The sequence below is a fragment of the Ambystoma mexicanum genome, chromosome 3q, assembly GCF_040938575.1.
Source record: "Ambystoma mexicanum isolate Mex_15411 chromosome 3q, UKY_AmexF1_1, whole genome shotgun sequence".
NCBI lineage: Eukaryota > Metazoa > Chordata > Amphibia > Caudata > Ambystomatidae > Ambystoma > Ambystoma mexicanum.
Genome location: NC_090926.1, coordinates 1264348475 through 1264371611, shown reverse-complemented (window position 1 = coordinate 1264371611; position 23137 = coordinate 1264348475). Strand labels below are relative to the sequence as shown.

At 46.0% G+C, this 23137-nt stretch overlaps 1 protein-coding gene across 2 annotated transcripts in view; it reads right to left on the bottom strand.

The window, feature by feature from the left end:
• KRI1 (KRI1 homolog) overlaps window positions 1-23137 on the bottom strand; it is a 352880-nt gene that overhangs the window by 205404 nt on the left and 124339 nt on the right. For both annotated transcript variants that reach the window (XM_069604296.1, XM_069604297.1), the window contains exon 6: window positions 3260-3309. In XM_069604296.1, the coding sequence (XP_069460397.1) occupies window positions 3260-3309 (50 nt within the window). The remainder of the gene's footprint in view (window positions 1-3259; window positions 3310-23137) is intronic.

Genomic DNA, 23137 nt, shown 5'->3' with positions numbered 1-23137 from the left:
CTGTCCTGAAAGGACAGCCAGTCTATCACCTTTGGGTGGAATCCTGTAATCAAGGAGATTAAGCAAAGTGAGTTTCTGGTACCTCCCTCGCTTCCTGGCCTGGCAGACAAGCTGGAGCCAGCGGCGGGCTTCACCAGTGAATCCCACCAAAGACAAATTCGAACAAAGGGACCAAACCTGGTTTGGCACGCAGAGTAAAACCCAAGAAAGACCTCACAAGCAAAAAATGTTGAAAAAAGAAGAAGACGGGCCATTTTGACAAAATGGGCACCCATGAGTGCAATACTGCAGCCGAGGATTCAGTCCGTGTTAAAAAGTCACAACAAAATACCTTGGAACACTAGTCAATGCCAATCAAGATAAAAGAGCAAAATTCTGTCGCATGTCATGGAATTCTATAAAATGAAGGCGATTCCAGTTCTGACATTCGAAGCAGAAACAGCCCTTTCCACATTGCAGGAAATGTGGAAGTTAGTAGAAGGCAGCCTCTGGAAACTGATCTTGGGGCTGCCAAACTGCCGTCTATGTATGGCCGAGTTATGTGGAATTCTCTCAACTTGTTCAGAAAATTCATTTTGAAAGACTGCTTGCCGCAATTGAGATTCTAAAAAAGAAACATAACTTATCAAGATGCAGTGATATTGGTATCGTCTTCAAACTGTAAACAGATCTAACAGGACACCAATTCTAGTGAAGACCATTTAAAAACAAATCGCAACAAGACTAAGGTCAAGTTATGGTGCACTGATTGGAGCAGCACCGAAAGAAAACTGGAACCATCGAAATTGTGGAGTGTGGCAAAAATGCACGACAGATTGTTAGATCGAACACCAAAGTATCTTCTGAAATGCCCATGTCCAATGCGGACAAATGCATTTCACCAATTTATAATTAACGATATCCACACAAAATAAAATCCTTTTCGCAAGGAAACAAGAAGGAATTCTGGACTCAGCATGTAGATTTTGCTGTGGGCCAACAGAAAACTTAAAACACGTCATCTTGAATTGTGCAGCAGCGAAAATCTAAAGACCACCACACTTGAGTTACTTAATATCAGACGCCCTAAAGACCAATGACGGAGATGGTTGGAGCGTCTTTATGGAGGAAATGTTATGCTCACCTGGTATCCACGGGGACGCCACCCAGCTGCCGGGTCTCTGGTACTCCTCTCGGTCGCTCCCTGGATTTATCAGCGGGGAAGTACTGCCTGGAAAACAGGTGGGCAATGTTCAAGTCTGAGCAACTGGGATAAGAGCCCCCCAACACCCAGTATGCTCGCGGCCCCTCCCAGACCTTTCCTCACCTTGTTTTGGGTTTTGGCGTGCTCTCTGTCCTGCCTTCTTGGCAGGGGCGCGTTGTCCTCTGTGGGCGAATGCAATCTAGTTACTTCACTGATGCTGCCCTTTTAAAGTCTCCCAGGTAGGCCTTATTACTGTATACTTTAAGCCTTTCCTTGATTAACTAATGTCCTTTTTTCTCTCTTTAGGTGCGCGGAAGTCCGCTGTGGAACGTTGGCTGGATTTGGACTCACCAGCGAGTGATGGTGTTTCGAGAGCACCTTGATGCGGTAGGTGAGCGCTTGCGCAGCGCTATGATGATGTCTTGCCTTGCTAACCTGTTGTCTTTTGCTCCCGCAGGTTGTGGTGTTCACCGGAGCAAGAAGTTTCAGAGCGGTGCTGATCGAGGGGTGACTTGAGGTAAGCTGCCGGCTCAAATGTATTGTCTAATGTCTCTTTTCTCTCTTGCAGGTTCGACGATCCAGGAGGCACGCTGTTCCTTGGATGCTGCTCGCAGGAGCAGTGGACAGCTAACGGCGGAATCTCAGGTAAGCTGCTGCTAATAACAATGTCCTTTTTGTCCTTTCAGGTGCGGTTCATCCGAGGTTTGCAGATGCTGCAGAACACGGTAAGCGTCACGTTGCTGGATCGCAAAGTAACGCGAAGCGTGTTCTTCCAATCGGGTGTGGTTTACATAGCCTCAAAAAAAAGTCCAGGAAAAGTAGTCCCTAAGCTACCACAGCCAAAACACTATACCGCATAGCTTGGTTCCCAGGAGCCAAGCTATGTGGATGCCTCCATGTTGACTGGCATTGAAAAAAGTAGTCCTCAGCAACAAGCACAAGTCTCATTAAGTATGAGCCTGGCGCCAAAGGCGCCAGGACTTGCCCCAGGAGGGCCTTGGCCAAGGATGCCTAAACTTGTTGGGGGCCCGAACCGAGACCCCTCCTGGCCCATGGGTCTGCCCGGGGGGTGGGGGTTCAAGGAAATGGGTCGTGACAGGAAATGAACCTAAATTATTTTTTGGACTAACATTTTCTAATGGACATCTTCCCTGATACGAAGTATTACTAAGTGGGACAAGAAAATTATTCTAATACAGAATGAAATTTAAAAATACTAAGATGTAATCTTGTAAGAGGTGGAAGATGAAGTAGTCTGTATTTTATGATGTATTGTTCTGTATTTTTTTGTGTTCATAATTTTCTCAATTTTGTTTAACTGTGATTGGTAAACGTTTCATGGGAACTATATACCTAATATTTAAAAAATGTATACCAAAATAAAACACACAAAATGGTAGAAAAATAATACCACTACCAGCAGCCATTAAATGTAGTGAGGGGAACATAAAAATGTTACATGAGAAAGTAGGATAAGGGGCTACTAAGTAACCCCCCAGTACTTCCACATAAGATGGTTTGTGCCCGACCTACATAGGAAAAACTGGTAAGTAAAGTCAATTTCATTTTACTATTCTAGGGGACAGTAGTTTACCCAAGAACGGTATTTAAGAGAAATCCAAAGTACTTATCTGTAACACTGCACGGAGGGTGCTGGGTGTTATAATACAAAAGGTGATGCCTATGGAGTTTGTCAGACTCCAAAACCAAAACCAAAAGAAACACAGAGTCCAAATCAGAGAAAAATACATAAGGGAGTGAGAAAAAGGTCTCACTCCCTCCAGGATAAAAAATGTAAAGTCCCAAGGTCCAGCAAAACAGCTGGCGGTCTCCAAGTTTGAAGGGAATTAGCACAGAAATGAGAAATTTCCAGAACAGTCAGCAACTGCCACAATAACAAAAAAAGAAATCATGAAAAACTGTAAACATTAAGGATTTAAAACTGTGTTAAGAAAGGCAAGAGCAATGAAGCACAATGAGCTTTTAAAGAAAGCAAAGCATACATGGCAATAGTGGGGCCTTCAGCGCAAATGTATTAAAGATAGGTGCCCTTTTGCAGGTCACGTGGACACTTACCTAGCTTGAATCTGCTTCTGCTCCTCTACGTAGCTTGGGGAGGCATCTCTCTGCAGACCATGGAGAAACGGAAAAGGTGGACCATTAGACTATTTGAATAAATTGCACAGACAACATTTAGTAGAAAATAAGATCCTTTTTGAACAGAGTTATATATGCCTGCACAGGAAAATACAGGTGTTCAGGCGGATTTCTAGGATCGGGCCTGTGGACAGATTTTAGGAGGCCACCCTAGTTCTAGTGAACAGGAAACTCAGCGGTCAGCCAAAACCCAATCCAGGTAAATGTGGAGAACAGTCAAGGCTATTCTCAAGGGAGAAGGAGTGGGGCCAGGGGCCCATAACGAGTCCACACAGTGAATCCCGCAATAGTTCAATTTAGACATCAATGTATAAAAATATACATGTATTCTAGGCCTCTACACACACTAAAGAATAAAACTAACTAGCAGGTGGTATTATCGCACAATACTCACCATAGGTTCTTAAAATGCATTGAAATTACTTATTATTCATATTATAAGAAAAATGAGGCCTTGTTCCCAAAAAGCGACAGGAGCCAAGATGCTTCTCCCCAGAAGTTAGTCTCTGGAGTTTGTTTCACTTGTGTTGGTGATTGCTCAAAGAAGATACTAGTTAAGTAAATTGTGTTCTTAACTTTCAGAAGGTATTACCCAGGTTCAACGACCAAAGGGCAGTGGAATGGAAGACAAAGACTACTCCAAATGTTATCTTATGGCCTTAAAGGATGGGGGAGAGGAGGATAGATGCTTTCTGTGGATTTGAGCTTACCGTCCCTTAGTCAGGTAGGGTTGGGGGGGGGGGGAGGGCAGGACAAGTGTTAGGGAGATCTTTCATATTTATGTCAAATGCCCTCTACCTGTGAGACCCCCAGCATTTTCTGCTGGACTCTTGGACCTTTTTTGTTGTTCTACTGAAGGGGGGCCTTTTTCCCCACATTTTCTTTTTGCCCCGACCGTGGGAACCCTCTTCATTATGTTTTTACTTTGTTTTATGAGTCTTCCTTTCCTCCATACTTTTTAAAAGGCATGTATGTTTAACATTTTCAGCACACAGCACCTTCTGGGCAGTGTTGCTGGGGTTTATAGTCTTTGCATTGAATTCTTTGCATTGAGAATTAAATGCATTGAATAATTTCCATCGAAAATGATTAATCGAATTCCCATACATTAAGTGCAAATTGTTTATGTAACAAAACCCTTCCATTTTTTGCATGCAAATTCGATGAAACATGCCTAACATTATATAACGTTTAAAGTATTTCAGCACTGGCCAACTTCCTCTAGCTTTATTTGGGGGGGTCCCCAATCCCCCAAGGGCACCCCCTCGACCCCAACTCTAACCCTAACCCTAGAAATCAATCAAAATGTATTCAATGAATATGCTTTTCGATGGAAAAGCATTTCAATGAATACATTTCGATGGATAGCAATCGATGAAATTTATTTCGATGCAAAGACTGGATACCGTTGCTGGGAGCCCTGTGGGCTCTCCTTTTTAGATTCTTTTATTTTCCTTAATAAGTACTGTCCTCAAGGTATCCTTCTTGGCTTTTTCTTTTATTAGATCAGTGTTAGGGAGAATTGTCATTTCTGTGCTAATTATCTTTAACCTTAGAGACCTCCAGCTCTTTTGCTGGACTTCGGGCTTGTAATATTTTGCTCCTGAGTGGGACCTTTTTCTCACTCCCTCGTGTATTTTTCCAGACTAGGATTTATGTGTTTTACTGTTTTATGGAGTCTGACAAACTCCGTAGGCAGCTGCTTTGCACAGACAGCACCTTAGCTGCAGTGCCACTAAGTCGCCCCTTGGCCTTCTCTAAATGTTTCTACCGTTCCCAAGAATAGCAAGATGATCCCTGTCTTACTTATCTTTTTCTTTCTTTGTGGGACCTGAACACCCCACCCTATGTGGAGGTTTGGGGGTGTGGAGGGGCGGTTACTGCATTATTTTGTTATTCCCTATCCCACTTCTCATGTAACATTTATTGTTACACCAACTTACTTTAAATGGCTGGTGGCAGTGGTTTAATTTTCCTAACATTGTACATTTCTACAGCATGCTGACCCCGCAGCTGCAGTACAGCACCCATGGGGGACACCTTTTTTAAAAAATGGTCTCATTCTTTTTTTGCCATTTTCTGTTTGTTAGTTATTTATTGGCTTTTACTCTATTAGTTGAAATTGGTTTGAGCCCTTTGTGTTTTGCCTTTGGCAGGCTTCAGCCCTGAAACCCGCCCAGGTCCCAGTGTTTCTGGAAAGGCAGGAACTGAGGGAGAGTCCTGTAACTACCTTGTCCTTTGTCTCTAGGTGTGCCTGAGTGAAAACAGTCCTGAATGGCCCACTGGCTGTCATGAAAGGATAGCCACCCTGCTGTATGATTGACATCCAAGGCTGAGAATGAATGGGAAACTTTTTTCAAATATATATATATATATATATATATTTATTTTTTTTAAACGCATAAAAACCAAGTTTTTTGGGACTAGAAGCAGAGTCGACCACTGGAGATGAACATCCGAAGAAGACGTGATGAGACGCCAGCTGCACACTCCTGGACCGCAAAAGTGCCCGGTGAAGCCCTGCAGCTGTGCGGACCCGGTTTTCACATAGACGGGGAAGACCCATACAGGGCAACTTCCCCCTTTGGGCTGGTGGGACCAACTAGCCTCAAGCCAAGCTTCCATTTGGCGCAACCCCCAACTTCCTGTGCCTCATCAGAGCTGCAAAAGCCCAAAGCCTGGTGTCCTACGACCATAGACAAGTGCATCGTCTTGCCAAGTCCGAATCCGGCCAAATCTTCGTGGGCATCCACAGGAACCTGTAGAAGCAGAGAATCTTGATCTAGAATCGCCTCATTCTTTCTCCCTGAAGAACCCACTTCCACCACTGTTTATCCGTCATTGTTAAGGGTTGGATGTGTTGCTCTAAATTTCAATAGCAGATTGGTTAGGGCATCACATGAAGTAGCAAGATGACAGTGTTTCTACCCCCTCTAACGACCCACCATAAGAGTTTGCTTCGGAGATCATCTTTCTTGACAATTCAACTTCTCTTGTTGCCAGGATATTCAGAGTAGCAGATCCCTATAGTGGAAAGATGGACATTTCAGTATGTATGTAGGAGGTTGGTTTAAGCCCTTACGTTTTCTTCCCAAACAGCGTCTCAGGGATCTATGCTCCTCCTCCTCACCGTTTCAAACCAATCCATTTCCTGAAGGTTCTTTTTGATTTTTAAAGGGTTTGAGATGACCTCATCCACCACCACCTCCATATCCACCATAATCGCCTCAATCTTTAACCACCATCGAGAGAGGGCCTTGTCCAGTGTTCCCTCAGTTAGCCCAAATACCTCAAAAGGGGTCACTACATTTCCTGTATAAAGTGATAGGCATGAATTATGCCTACAGTCTCTGGAGTCGATGTAGGCGTAATTATGCCAGAACTGGCCCTCCAATAGAGCCCACATTTTCCAGGACTGGTTTAGCATACCTTCAGCTCCATAAATTAGTATGGGCACCACTTTATCGATAGAACATTAGCAGAGGAGAGAGGAAGAATTTGCAATATTTACGGAGGAGCATGGTTCCCTGGGCGGCAAGACCTTTAGTCTTTAATCAAAGGGAATGATAATGAACTCATCTATGTTTTTATTAATTGTTACTCCCCCCCCCCCCCCAGTAAACCATAGTGTCAACCACTTCAAGAGCCTCATTCCCAACCTTCCATGAAGGACCATTCCTCGGCTTCCCACGGGCCAATCTTTAATTTTGTGTACATCGATTTTCATGTCACTGACCCCAAGATAGGTCTTGAACCTCAATTCGTCTATGCAGGTCCACAGGGGTCAGATCCATAAACACCAGGTTGTTGGCGTAGAGGATCCAGGGAATTTCCGTTCCATTAACCTTGTCCAGACCGTTTCCTGTGATTTTCCAAGGTCAGAAACGTACAGGCTGAACCAACAGGGGGGCTAAGGCACAACCCGGTCTCAGTCCACAATATGTGTTAATTTTTTGGGAAAGAATCCCTGTGGCTAATAGTCGGATTTGCATGTAGGTATCAGAGTAAAGAGCTTTAATAGACTCCAACAGGTCCGGTGGACAATTCCAGTTATTTAATTTTGACCACAATTTCTCCCCATTTACGCAGTCAAAGGCCTGTTCCAGGTCCATAAAGGCCATATGGATGCAGGTCCCCGATTCAAGAGCTTTGTTTTAGAATGTTGATTATAATGAGATTTAGGGAAGTCCCCACTCCCTTTACAAATCCTGTCTGTCGGGGGCGATGCCTCCCAGCAGTGGTTGCCCAAGCGGTCATATCACGCAGAAATACAGAGGCAAAAAGTTTACCCAGGAAGTCAAGAAGGGCGATAGTTCCGGGGGTCGCTACGATCGCCATTCTTGTAAATCGGTACTATAATGGCCTTCCGCCAAGACTTTGGTCAGATCTTACGCACAAAACAACTGACACACAACAGTGTGGCTAGCCTGCCGCAGGCGACGGGTTTCTCTTTTAGCAGCTGATTCGATATGCTGTCGGGCCCGCAGCTCTGGAGGAACTAAGTCTTTTGATCAGGCCCTCAAGCTCATAGCTCTCGATTTTAATCGTCCAACTAGAGAGCACCTCAACTACCTCACCTCCCACCAGCAGCCCTGGGTCAGCTAACAAACAAGAATAATGAGTGATCCAGCTAGACTCACTCATTGGACCCAGCATATGGCAAGTTCTAAAATTGCAGCCGTTGTTCAACAATTCCCACATATCTCTTGTATTTTTATTACAATCTGCTTCCAACATTTGCTCTGAGTCTATTTGGAGTCGTTGGCATCATATGGAGATAAGCCATTTTGTATACCCTTGCTTACAGAGACTGATCTTTTCCAGGGCCTCTAGGTCCTCATGTATCCCGATCTTCCTGATTTCACTACCATGGGAGCATAAGCATGTTCTGTGGAAGTTCCAAGATTTTGGTTTACTCTAGATGGCACTGTGAATTCTTTAAGAATCCACATATATTCAACATTTGAGCTGTTCCCTTCAACTGCGGCCTCATATAGTCCAAAGATGGCACTGATGGCCTTTTTACCCACTCTTAGGCAATTATTAGCCCAGGTGACCTCCCCTGGGCCCATTACACCCCTCTCTTCCAACCTCTGAGACCATTTTAACGAGATGGCAATTAGGTCATGGTCGCCAAGGGACTGTCTAACTATTTCAAATTTAGACACTTTTCCCAAAATGTTACTGGACATGAAGCAGTAGTCTAAGCATGACCTATTTTGACCTCTACCCCATGTGCATGCCCCTGGTACGTTCCCCTCTACTTGGGCATTCAGCATGACTAAATCTCGGATTCCAACCTCTTGGAACCACTGTAAAGCTCTTCCCTTCAATGCACTCTCCTTCTCTGGCCGTCCCATCTCATCAAGCAGACGGACATTTAAATCCCCACAAATGATTACACTCGGCATCTCCCATTCCCACAGCACTTCATCTATCACTTTCATTATTGTTTTGATGAAATTTGTTTCCTTACAGGTATTCACCCTCCGGTAAACAAGCCTTAGCAGAAAAAAGGCACGCGTTCCTGACACTGTTCTTACAAATTTTAACACCTGAACATATGGATTTGGGGATTCATGGCTCCTCAATGTAAAGACTGAATCTACTTTAATCAACGTCAGGAGGCCTCAAATAGGGTCTCCCCATAATCCCCTTATTCGCTGGATTGAAATAGGGTTCATATCCATCACAAGAAGGAGGGGTGGTTCTGAACCATGTCTCCTGTAAACAGAGAATGTCATATTAGCCCAGATCCTTTACATTTTCCGTGAATAATTGTTTATACCCTCTCATATTCCAGGATCCAATTTGAAGGGCAAGGCCAGGTGCTCCTTGATCAGTCTATTTTTGATTGCTTTTAACCAGTGCTCCGGCTAACTAGTCCCAATTGAATAGCTGTGCTCCAGCCTGATTCCCAGCGTTACCTTTAGACTCAGATTTCCGGGACAGATTACTGATATCAACTGTAAATCTAAGTTTGGTCATATCGGGTAGACCAAAAGGCATCTTTTCCGCATCTCGGGTGACAATTAACTCCAGTTTGCCCCTGCATTTCTTAGTAAGCTGAGCACGTTGATGATTAGGAGTCCTTTGACCCAACCGATCCACTCGATTTCTCCGCTTTACATCTGTTTTTATCCCCATTGAAATCCCTCTGGACGATTTCACGTCAGCGCCTCCACAATGCTAGACTTTCCTTTTTCCTGCCAATCTCTTAGGTCACAACCCAGAGGCAGTATTTTGTCACTTTGTGAAAGTAAAGATTCATTAATCTCCTAAGATATTAAATGGAGAATAACCCAATCCATCTTTTTTTCTTCAACAAATTCTACCACTTTGACATCGTCAGCGGATATGTGGTGGAGTCCCGGAACATATTGGGAAAGTTTAATCACATTGCTGCGATCTAGGATCAGGGTTTTCAATCCATTCCCAATTCTTTCCAACTGAATTTTACAGTGTTGTTCCAAGCCCTTTTTTTTTTAACCTAGGCTGGGTATTAGTTGCCTGCATATCATTTCGGAGAGCTTCCAATAGAGGTCTTTTCTGTTCCTTTGTCAAGAAGCCCTCTTCCGTTGTTTTTGACTGTGGGACCTTGTCGTTAGCTCTTATAATGCTCTTTGACCTTATAAGATGTCCTGGGGCTACTTGATCGGCCAGTCTTTCAATTTCTGCCCACCCCGAGTGAGGCAGATTGTTCCAGTTGGCATCATCTTCTTGAGATATTACTTCCAGCAGGTCACTTAAGCAGGTGTCATCTATCGACTCCATCTTCTCCTCAGGTTAATCTCCATTTAATGTTGAGGCTCGAGTTAATGAGTTCATTGATTCAGTAGCAGGCAATGCGAGCTCCTTCCTAGATCTTTTAGGGGATTTTCTTATTGAAAGTGAAGGAGGAGTCCTTAAGTTGTGCAGGAAGGCCCTAGGTCTACGAGACCTGTTTTTCCGATTAGGGGATTGGTTTTTGCACCCCCCCCCACCTCCACACCCCAACCCATTGGTTGTTGAGCTTCCTTACGATCTTGGTGGTGGAGGTGGTTCTACAATCCCTTTGAATATTAAAAAAACGTATTGGGTTCCTTGACCTGATCAGGAACAATCGGAACTGGGCAGATCAGAGCAGTTAGGCAAGATTGTATGCAGTACCCCTTTGGGTGCACTACAACAAACCCTGACCTCCTGGTAATAGGAACCCAACCTTTGGTATAGGTCTGTACTACACAGGTTGGCAGCGTGTGATCAGTCAGGCTTATCTCAAGAGGGGTCGATGGGAGCTGTACGGGAGTTACAGAGATTCACAGTGACAAGTATTCAAATAAACTCTTACACAAGGTTTTTTGATTAAACAATTATTAATTTAACAGTCAGTTTGAATAAACCTTCTTCAGAAGGGAGCAATATAAAGAAACACACAAATATACTTCGAAATACACACTCTTAGTTTTCTAAATCAGCAAATATCCATTTGGGATAGCCCAGATACACTACCTACACCCAAAGATTACTTAAATAGTTAGGGTGCTGGGGACATATATATCACTGTTGCATTTAGAATATTATGGAAAGGAGTGTCAAAGAAAAGAGGTTTCAGAATAAGACAAGGGTTTACGCAATTATTCTTAATCAGGTAAGTACTTTAAAACCCCCTCAATTCAAAGTCAGTTAACTCTTTCCTAGAAGGAAGGCAAAACACATAAGCAGAGGAGAGAAGAGTCATTCAGGGAACCAGGCCAGCCAATGTTAAGTTAGCAAAAGTCAAGGTGAACTGAAGCTCTTCTTGCAGGCAAGTAAAATTCTTGCACAATGTTTTAGAAATATTTGTAGGAAAAGTAGAATCAAATGTAGGGTCACAAGCTGTTAGGCCTGTGAGTAGTAGAAGATGCAAGCAACTCTACAGGTGCAACCAAGACAAGTCTCAGCTGAGAACAAGCAAGGTGGCACAACAAGAGTAAGTTCTTAGACTGGACAGTACCTTTAGGTTGAAGAAATGTGCAGCAGACGACTCCTGTTCCTGTGCAGCTCTGCAGATCCTGTGGTTCCTGAGCCTCAGTCGTGGGGACAAGAGTGAGGACTTCTGCACTGCAATGGAACGGTCACAGACCGCAACCGGCAATATTCAAACAAGTGGCACTTCAGTGTTTCATAGAAGACCATGGCAAGAATGGCACCATTGGGTGCTTTACTGCAGCTGCAAACGCAGCCCGCGGTAAAAGCACACCATGGTAGTTAATAGTAAACCACTGCCACCAGCCATTCATCGGGAAAAGGGCAACATAAAAAGGTTACACGAGAAACTAGACAAGGGGATACCAAGTAACCTATCCAGCACCCTATTGTAAGATAGTGTATGCTGGGCCTAGAAAGTTACACATGCAAGTAAAGTAAATTACACTTCACTGCTCTTGGAAATAGTAGTTTATCCATGAGAAGGTATTTAAACCTTTGGGAAATCTGAAAGAGTTCCCTGTGTCACTGCACTGAGGTGCCGTGTGACAGAATGTAAAGATGTCGTCTATGGAGTTTGTCAGACTCCACAACCAAAAGAAACACAGAGTTCAAAATCACATTAAAACACATATGAGAGAGGGGAAAAAAAGGTCTCACTCTCTCCAGGTTAAAAATTAAAAGTCCTAAAATCCAGCAAAGTTGCTGGGGGTCTCTAAGCTAGAGAGGAATTAGCACATTTCTGATAATTCTCCCCAACAGGCGCCTCAATCACCATTTGATCTTCAATGAGGTTTCTTGGGTCTACTGTTGGCAGAGGGGCCTTCTGCTCATGCTTCCACCTTGCTTGCATCCATTTATAGTCCTCTAGGATGGCTTCCATTAACGTGGATCGATCTGACAATTCCCTTCACGCCATGTCAGAGGCGATTCTGCCACTGTGCAGATGTTTCAGCCTCTTTATTAAGGCAAGCTTCCACTTTCGATGCTAACCCTTCCAAGATGGTCGCCTGGTCTTATATCGAACTGAATTTTGTTTTGTGAAGGGCAGTAGAGAGGTAGGGGGATGCCATGATCACCCCCTGTAGCTCATTCAAGTCCATTATCGAGTTTTTGGTCGAGCACTACGATTTCTCCATCCAAGGTCACCTTGACTTGTCCCAAGAAAGTCATTAGAGTCACTTTCGGAGGTACTTCTGCAGGTGGGTTGAGCAGGTTGCAAGGATGTCATCGGCGCCGTGGGAGTCAGAGTAGCATGACCATAATTTCCCAATACCTCTTCAGTGTCTTCCACATCGTTGGTCTATGGGGGACGCCACCCCATGGTTTGATTTGGGTACTGGCAGCAGTTAAATCATCCAAGGACAGATTGGCTTCTAGGGCCAAACGTCTGTCTAGGATGCTTGCAAGGCGTTGCCTTTTTTGAGTTAAGTTTTTGCTGTTAGTACCGTGAGATCACAAGAAAGTTGTGCAGCAAGGTCTGAATTTTTAAGAGTACTCGTCGGCCGGGGAATCAGAGTGACGTCAGATTGGCTTCCCGACACCACTTTGTCCCCACTGGTTTCAGATGACTTACAGTAAGCATTACCCACACTCATGCTTTGATTATTCGCGGTTATATTAGCTGCTGGAGTGGTACTCTCCCCCATTTTCAGTGATCATATTTGTTCAAGCTCCGCTGTATTCATTTTAGCTCTGGCCGATTCTGGGGCTCCTTTAAGCACTTTCCTCAAAGCTTCCCCAGCCCTTTAGTGGCGTGCTCTGGATGCATCACTATTGCCAGATTATCATCTATAGTCTCAGTACGGATGTCTATGCCATCTGTTGTCACATCTTCTCCAAAATCATCACTTAGTCTTAAGGGAAAAGAAGTCTGTTCAGAGCTTATTGGTGCTGAATGCTCCACACTATTTCCCTCAGTGTTGTTATTTGAAACTTGTATTTTCCCAGAACAGGAGTCGTCTTCTATTCACCGGGCATATGATGCTCACTGAAAAGATCTTTGGCCAATCTAGTGGAGGGGGAGGGTCCAATTCCCAAAGTAGCATCTGGAAGAATCACCTCCAGGCCAGTGATGGATAAGGGAGCATCCAGAGTCTGGGCAGTTGATTTAGTCAGCTGTCTGGCTGCTGATTCTCAGGGAGTTTTTTTCCAAATGCAACATTTTTATAAATTCAGTCTGTTTCAAAGTTTAAATGGATTCTTCTTGATTCGAGAGGAAATCAGCTCGAGTTCTCAGCAGACTCCTGTCCGCTAGAACAACAGTTCAGAGCTTTTCTTTTAGATAGCTTTCTTAGATTGCCTCCCTGTATCTATCACAGGAGAAGGTCCATTTTGCTGAGGGCAAGAAAAGATCCGGGCCACTGGCTTGCTGACAACAAGGCGAGTGTGTACACTAATGTGAATTATGAGTTGTGCAGCAGTGAGCGTAGCAACAGGCGAGGGATTGTAAACCAACAAAAGGTAGAGGAGGGGCTTACCGGAGATGGCGTCCGGAGTTCCCGATGCATGTTCAGTTAGTCAGTCCACCTCCTCTGTAGTCCGCTTCGCTTAGGCCCAAATGTATCGGAGCGAGGGCTTGATAACAGTGCCTGGGGCAATATTCCCGTTCCAACCCGCATGTTTATCAGCAGAGAAAACAACAGAGACTCGCCACAGTCAAAAGCTGTTAGACGCGGCAGATGTATACATGCTCCAAGTGATCCCACTAGATGTGTGGCGGCAGGCAGGTAGAAAGCAGCACCGCCCCCCCATGCTGGTATGGCTTGGGGGGCTGGGGGACACCCAGGCACCCAGCAGTCCACAGAACACCAAACACTTAGCAAGACACTTGGCGTAAGCGCTTCGCGTTTGTCTTTAGCCTTTAGTGGGTAGCCTCCGCCTCCAACGTTAAAGGGACTGTGCACCCAATTAACACAGCAAGGTCTCCGCAGTATACTAGGTGCAAGGATCACAGCAGCTTCACCAGATTTTACTGAACACTTAGCAAGACACTTCAACACAAACTTCGGGTCTCCCTGTGCCGGGCTCGGACACCTTTCAGATGTCGAAGACTCAAATGTGTGTGGCTTATTTGTCAGACCACTGCAGGACCACTTCAATTCAATTTTTCAGTGTTACTTTCACTCTTCCCAACTCTAGGAATTTATCTTCTTTTTACTTTAACTGTCCATTCACTTTCTCGCTTTAAACAATGTAACTTTCGCAGAGACTTTCGAGTGGGTTACTTCCTTTCACTGACCATTGTTACCAGTATCGCCGATTTCCCAACTGTTCTTTACATCAAAATTCTTTCACAGGTCTGCATTTCTTTGCGTCTCGTCCATACGTGTGCAGCCTTCACTTGCGATATGATGTTGCTACTTCATTCACTTTAACACACAACAGTCTCTCAGGTCGCTTGCCAATTTAACGGCTGTGTGCGCCTCTTTGTTGACTTTTTCCGATTTTCGAGTCAATGTTAGTACCACAGGCTTGCCCTCCCCTCCCAAACTCTGCCTTTCACCCAGGAGGGTCTCTGGTGTCCTTGGAACACAATGCAATCTTCACTTGTGGGATCTGGCCTTCTCCACGTGTCCTTCACGGCCTGTCGGAGGCAACAACCTCCAATAAGGAAGCCTTGGCGTTTTCGGCCCGCTGCTTTCGACCATTGGTCGGTTGCACTGCTCCAGTAGATGTGCCTTTGTCCTGAAAGTTCTGTGCGTTCTCGTGTTCCGCCTTGCTCTCAGTGTATCTTTGGTTTCTGCCTTTTATTCGTGTAAGAGCCAATTGGTATCAGGTTTATGCACTTAGGATTAAGTGCCCGACTGTGCCTGGACTGAATAGCTAGCGGGACATGGGCAGTACGATGTATGCAAGTCAGTGTTGTTACTCTCAGTCACCCTCTTCCTCAGCCCAGTGTTTGTGTAAAAAGGGGGTGGGAGGGAATTGAGATTTCGGCACATCCTAAAACATAGGACGGGTTTGATAAACTAAATGAGGGTGAATACCGCCTCTCACCATCAGCTACTCACCCCCACTCCCTGAAGATCCCTCACCCAGGTGATCATACCGCACTAGTCCTTACCCCCAGGGTCTGGATCCAAAGGCAATGGGGTGCCCTGGGGGGGGGGTGGCGGGTTATAGACAGATGAGGAGAGAAAAAGAAAGATATATATATAATACATTACTCACCGTAATCGTATTTCTGATGCTTAGATATCTATCTGCTTAGATTCACATGCTGTGCATAGGCTGACATCTAGTGGAAGCTGCGGAGTATTACAGTTTGTTTTTTTCGAAACTCGAAAATGGGCGTCGACACAGGGCGTGCCAGTAATACTATCCCTAGTGTGACGTCCACTGTACCCATGATCCCTCACGCGTGTAGGACCCTCAGCGTGTAGGATACTGGCAGTATTTTTTCTGACATGAGGTAGCATGAGGAGAAGCGCGAGTACAGATGATCCAAGCAGATATAAAGAAAGGTAAGACTACAAGCATCCATGCGCCTTCTCTCAGAGGGGAGGAAGGGTGGGTCGCATGTGAATCTAAGCAGATACAAGCATCAGAAAACGATTACGGACAGACATGGCGGGCACTAAGAAAAAGCAGTTATTTAAATATAAGGTGCAAATAACTATTAGCTGCATACATTTGTAAAATCCTATTTTGTTTTTCTCAAAGCCTGATGGAGAACAGCAGGTTCTCTGCCAAAAGGAATGTGGCCTACGCTAAAAATGGATCGCATAGCATGCAGAGTTACGTCACTGAGGCTAAGCTCTGGCAGAGCACACAAAGTGGTTGAGCAGACGTTAGCTGTCTGTCAAAAGCCCATGTATACTAAATGGGGATTTTAACATGCTCAATGCCGAATTATGGAAAACAATGTTTTAAGGGGAATTACTGCTCCAGATAAAAATACGAGTATAATGAGTGAAGTATGGAGAGCATGACGGGAACATTTGTTTATATATAAATATTCATAGTATAGCAATATGATGACAAACGAAGCTAAAGTGTTCTTTACTTCTTGCCTTTCTGCTATTAAATTCTGGATGTCCTCACACTTCCTTACTCTGAATACTGATAAAACTGAACTCCTTTTCTTTCCTGCTATCACTGTCCCTCCTCCCTCCCCTCCCCCTTCATTCGTTTTCCCCCCGCCCAGCTCTCCTTCTCTCCCCACTCCCGCAACCTTGGTCTCCATCTTTACCCTGGCCTCTCTCTATCTCACCACATTTCTCACTGCTAAATCCTGTTGCTTTCACCTCTATAACATTTGTAAAATTCGACACCCCCCTCCCCTCCTTACCTTTCAGGCCACTAAACTTTTAATTACTTCCCTCCTCTTCTACAGACTCTTCTACTGTTCCTCCCTTCTCTTCGGACTCCCCTCCTCCCATCTCCCCCCTCTCAAATCCATCTACCACTCTGCCATCCGCTCTCTATGCCTTCTCTCACCTCCTGACTCCATCTCCTGCCTCCCTCACCTCTCTGGGTTGGCTCTCTTTCCACTCCCAATTCAAGTTCCTTTGTCTTGTTTTCAAATCCTTCTATATTCTTGTCTCACTTTCACCTACCTTCTTCCCTCACATTCCTGCTCTTTCCCCTGTCCTTAACTCCTCTTCCACCTACCACTCCCTTGTTCACCTCCCCCTCCTACACCCTTCTCTCCGCTGTAATATTGCAAGTTATCAGGTTGTGGTTCAATTGTCATCTTATGCTTGCTGTATGTTTACTTGTTCTCATGTAAAGCACTTTGGAGTAAAGGGCTATATAAATTCAATAAAATACAAATGAAGTGTATTCTTGCATAGGGTAGCAGTATGCTAAGTAGCATGTCCTAAAACGGACATCACTGGCCATGAAGGAAGGAATGAAGGAAGACTGGAGCATCCCTTTTATAGAAGCAGGACAAGTGCCACCTCAGCAAGTTATGAGTATAAAAGCTCCTGCCTGGCTCCAGTCTGGAGGAGCTTGGAACAGTGGAGGGTCAGAGCAGACCATTCAGGAACAGAGTTCTTTGCCCCATCCTCACTTCTGTAATGATTAAACTTGCAAGATAAGACTCTTGGCCTTGCTTCCCTAGAGTGGTGCATTCATTCTTGTGTGAGCGTGAGTAGGGGAACCTGTATAAGTTGGGCTACCTTTCACAAGTTCCCTAAAGATGTGAAAGATCTCTTTTGTGTCTGATTTGGCATTTGAAATTCTGGCATTGGAGGTGGATTTTGCTGAGATGATAGCTTGCTTGTAGATCTTTGCGAGTTTAGAGAATTCTCTTCTCATGGTGTCGGGTGGATTTCTCCTCCACATAAGTTCAGCATGGCGTTTCTTGTTGCGCAAATCTAAGAGGAGATATATATATTTCTGAGGCTTGTGGAATCTGCTTAGATCACATGCTGTGCATAGGCCGACATCTAGTGGAAGCTGCGTAGTATTACAGTTTGTTTTTCGAAACTCGAAAATGGGTGTCGACACAGGGCGTGCCAGTAATACTATCCCTAGTGTGACGTCCACTGTACCCATGATCCCCAACGCGTGTAGGACCCTCAGATTGTATTTTTTCTGACATGAGGTAGCATGAGGAGAAGCGCGAGTACAGATGATCCAAGCAGATATAAAGAAAGGTAAGACTACAAGCATCCATGCGCCTTCTCTCAGAGGGGAGGAAGGGTGGGTCGCATGTGAATCTAAGCAGATACAAGCATCAGAAATATGATTACGGTGAGTAATGTATCCCTTCTGAGGCTTGTGGAATCTACTTAGATCACATGCTGTGCATAGATTAGCGAGCAGTACCTGAAGAAGGAGGTGGGATGTGAGAAGGGTCATGAGCAAATAAATGTCTTGGAACCGCTTGTCCCACTTGGGTATCTGTCTTGGAATGGGTGTCAATGCAGTAGTGCTGAGTAAAGGTGTGAATAGAGCTCCAAGTAGCTGCTTTGCAAATGGTGTCAAGGGGTACATTTCCAATGAAAGCCAGAGTGGCCCCAATGCCTCTTGTAGATTGGGCCCTAGGCGTGAAAGGCAGAGTTTTTTTTCAGTGAGTAACACAGCTGGATACAGTTAATAATCCACTTCGAGATGGCACCTTTAGAGACGCGATCCCCCTCTCTGCCTGTAGCTACAGAGACAAACAGCTGATCTGTTTTCCTTAGCGGTCTGGTCTTGTTTACATAGTAGAGGACCGCCCTATGCACATCTAGGGTGTGTAGTTTCACCTCAGCCGAGCTTTGTGGGTCTTGGAAGAAAGCCGGAAGCTCGATGGACTGGTTCACGTGGAATTTTGAAATAAACTTAGGTGAGAACCTAGGGTGTGTGCGTAAAACCAGTTTATCTTTATCAGTAAAGAAGGGATCTTGCACTAACAGAGCCTGAATTTCACTGACTCTTCTTATAGATGTAATTGCTACTAAGAAGGCCGTTTTGTGTGAGACTGCTTTTGTGCATGGGTAATTGCTACTAAGAAGGCCGTTTTGTGTGAGACTGCTTTTGTGCATGGGCTCGAATGGGGGGCCCATGAGCTTAGATAGCACCACGTTAAGGTCCCATCCTGGTGGTGGGTTTGAAATAGGAGTGTGAAGTCTCTTTACTCCTTCCATGAAGGCTTTAACTACTGGTACTTTCCACCACAACACCTTGTTATGGGAAGTGGTGTATGCTGACAGAGCTGCCAGGTGTACTTTCAGTGAGTTAAAAACCAGTCCTGCATCCAGCAGGTGGAGCATGTATGTAACAATAGTGGAAGGAGTGCAATCAACTGGGTTGATTTGTTTATTCTGGCACCAGATAACAAATCTCTTCCATTTGTCAAAGTAGTAGTGCCTCGTGTTTGGCTTCCTAGATTCTTTTAGGATGTCCATACACCTCTGTGGTAAATTGAGATGCCCGAACTCTGACCTCAGGAGCCATGCAGCCAGGTTCATTGAGTTGGGTTGAGGATGCACTGTTTGACCTTGGTGTTGGGACAGTAGGTTGTACCAGGCCGGAAGTTTGATCGGTTCGCACATGGCTAATCTGCGTAGGTGTGGGAACCACAGCTGTCTCGGCCACATGGGAGCAACCAGGACGAGCGTCATCGATCCCTGTTCATCTTGTTGACCACCTTCCTGATGAGAGGAGTTGGTGGAAAAGCGTACGCAAACATTCCTGACCAGTTCATCCACAGGGCGTTCCCCTGGGAGTCTGGTTGGGGGAACCTGGATGCAAATCCTGGGCATTGTCTTTTTTCACTTGTGGCGAATAGGTCTACAGTGGGGAAGCCCCGATGAGAGAAGATAATCTTCTATGACTTTTCTGTGTAGACACCATTTGTGTTCTTCTGGGAGGGGGTCTCTGCTTAGAGCATCCGCTAGAGAATTGAGATCCCCTGGAACATGTTGCGATGACAGGAAGATGTTCCGTCTGAGTGCCCATTTCCAAATTTTCTGGGCAAGCTTGGACAGATTTTGCGAACGAGTCCCTCCTTGCTTGTTCAGGTAAAACATGGCTGTAGTGCTGTCCGTCCGGATTTTTACTGACAGATTTAGCAGGTAGGGCTCGAACGCTTGAAGCGCTCTGAATACTGCCAGAAGCTCTAGCAGGTTGATGTGATTCTTGGCCACTGAGTGAGGCCAACCTGTCAGGCATGCATCGGGTGTGACTACCGCCTATATGTCGGGATCGTAAAAGGGTTTCCCCTTGGACAGATTTTCTCTTGTCCACCAGTTTAGACTTTGTACAAGTGTTGGCGAAACGACCACTAGATCGTCGCACTGACCACTTGCCTGAGACCACTGTTTCGCCAGCCATTCTTGCATGGGACGCATGCGCAGGCGCGTGGGGGACCAGGTAACTACATGACGCCATCATGCCCAGCAACCGCATTGCTTTGCGTACCGTTATCTGGCGACCGGACTGATATTGCGGAATTTGCAGCAGTATATTCCGAATTCTTTCCTCGGAAGGAAAAGTCAACCCCTCTTGAGTGTCTAGGATAGCTCCTAGGAACTGTTTGGAAGTGCTTGGCACCAGACCTGACTTTCTTGTTTATTGAGAAGCCCAATTCGAAGGGGAGGTTGATTGTCCTTTGAATGTTTGTTCTGCAAATTACTGGGGTCTCCCCCGTGATGAGCCAGTCGTCCAGGTAAGGGTACACCGGGATTGCCTCCCTGCGTAGGTGTGCTGCCGCCACCGCCAGTACCTCGGTCAATACCCTTGGAGCCGATGCTATCCCAAAGGGCAGTACCTTGAACTGGTAGTGCCGACTGTCCACCTTGAAGCGCAAGTACTTTCTGTGCGCTGGGAACATGGAAATATGAAAATAGGCATCTTTCATGTCCAATGTTGCCATGTAATCCCCCATTTTTTACGAGCGGGATTACCTCTTGGAGAGTAGTCATGCAAAATTTTTGGGGCTTGACATACTTGTTTGCAGGCCGTAAGTCCAATACTGGGCGCATTGTCAAATCTTTTTTTGGCACAAGGAAGTAAGTTGAATAAATACCCTTGTTTACCTGGTGTCCCGCGACGAGTTCTATCGCGTCCTTTGCTAGCAGATTGACGATCTCCTCGAGTAGGATCTTCTGGTGTTCCAAAGAATGTATTTTGTCGTGGAGGATGGTTCCGGGGACGCTCTAACAGTTCTATGCAGTACCCGACGGATACTGTGGACAGCAAACATCTGTCTGATGTGATCCCTTCCCAAACTTGGGTGAAGTTGGAAATGCATCCCCCTACTGGGGTTGTGTGAGAAGGGAGCCTGAACGGAGCGTCACTGTTTTGGTGGAGGCGTGCCGCCTCCTTTACTGGGACTGCCTCTACCCTTACCACGTCCTCTTATTACCCCTGCCGTAACCCTGGGTAGACTGTTGGTTATTACTGTTCCACGGTGTATCCTGCCCCTGGGAATAGTTAGATCCTCTCTGGGAATTTTGGCCGCGTGGGCGACGAAAATTGCCATTCCCTCTTAGATTAGGGGGTTTGTTGGCCTAGGGATTTGAGTCTCTCATATTCGTCCTTGACATTTTTCAGCGCGTCCTCGACCGCCTTGCCAAACAGATCCGGCTCCACCGGTTTATCTAAGAAAGATTCTTGGGTTTCAGCTTTGAATCCAGAATGCCGTAACCAAGCGTGTCTCTTGATAACAGTTCCATCTGCTTTCAATCTGCCGGCGTTATCCGCGGCATCAAAGGTTGCTTTTAAAATGCAACCGGACACGGCTCTTCCCTCCACCGCAACTCGTGCCAACTGGCTCGTTAAGGGTTCTGGGGCGTAGTCTATGAGTGCCACAACTTCTTCCCACTGATGGCAGTTGTAACTGGCCAACAGGGTGGTGGAGTTGGCAATACTTGCCTGGTAGGCGGAAGTGGAGGCTACTTTCCTGCCCAAACCATACAGTTTTTTGCTCTCCTTGTCAGGCGAAGTTTCGGACGATGACAAGGGTGTTCCAGCCCTCTTACGGGTGTTAGTAACAACCAGGGAGTCCAGTTTCAGGTGCCCCCTTATAACAGTGGGTCTGATTGGGCTGCCCTGAAAAGTTTCTCAATCCTGGGGTTCACTACCCTGGTGAGGTTAGGATTTAAAAGTGAAAGGTCTATTCTCCTCTGAATAGACTTAAGGATAGGGATGGCCTGAGCAACAGGCCTCCTTTCTCCCACTAACTCTTCTGCAAAGTCCCTCTCCTCTTGAGCACCCTGTGTGTCAATGTGGAAATGTTCTGCCGCTCGGGACAGAACTTCATTCAGGAGAGGTTGATTGTCGACCGGGGAATCTACTCTGTAGGTCTTAGGGTCTTCCTCTTCCTAGTCCTCAGCATCCCCACAATAGCCCGTACCTTTGCTCTTCCAACATGCCCAAATCTGGATCCTCACAAAAGGATGTATCCCTTTGATATTGGGAGTAGGGCTGTATATAGAAGGGGTCCGAAGACCATGTTGGGGCTTCAAACCGGGACTTCTTACTTGGAGGCATTGGATCCTTAGAGCCTGAGGGTGCTGACCCGTCGGGAGTATAGGAGAGAAAGTGTTCAGGGTTTTTTGTGTAAAAATCTGCCAATGAAGACATCCTTGACATAACCCTGTCTATGTCATCACTAGACCATTCTCTAGAACTGGAAATGATCTTTTCTGGGGCTTTCTCCTCCTTATCCTGACTAGACTTACTGGTTTTAGCAGGTGTCCTTGGGATAACAGAGGACTGGGACTTGTCTGTCTGTTTATGTGGAGTGGGAAGTTTTTGAGGTGTGTGAGGAGGCCGAGACTGCTTCCTCTGTTTTCCCCCCCTCCCCGTGGGCGGAAGAGTGTTTTCCCTGTGTTTTCGCCCCTCCGGAGCCTTCCGACGCTTGCCGTCGAGGTTCGGGGTAGTGTCCCCATCTTTAGAACGTGGAGGTAGGGACTCGGGAGCCGCCGTTATGCGGTCCACGGGCGCCGACTCCTGGAGTGCGGTCTGGTGATGGAAGTCGGCTTCGTCTTCAGACGATCGAGAACGCCCAGAGGACACCGATTCGGACTGTTCTCTATATGCCTCTTTCCGAGAACTCGACATGCGCGTCGAGTCTCGGTTGGACTTCATATGCTTTGTGGAAGTGCTGTGGGTAGCGCTTGTGTTGCCAGGGGTCTTCCCCATAACCGCCCTGCTGGACGACTTTCCGAGGTCGGGGACTTGCGCTCGGCTGTCTCTTGACGCCACGTTGCCCTCGCCGTCTGAAAGCACAGCGTCGCTGCCATCGCTGAAGGCGCCCTCCGCTGCCATGGCCTCCTGACGCCTGGCGTGGTGGGCCCCAACGCTTGATCGAACGGTCCTTAAGTGTTTTCGGTTTAAACCTACTACACGCTCTGCAGTTCGCCTCGGGGTGGTCCCTCGGCAAGCAGAGATTGCACGTGGCGTGCC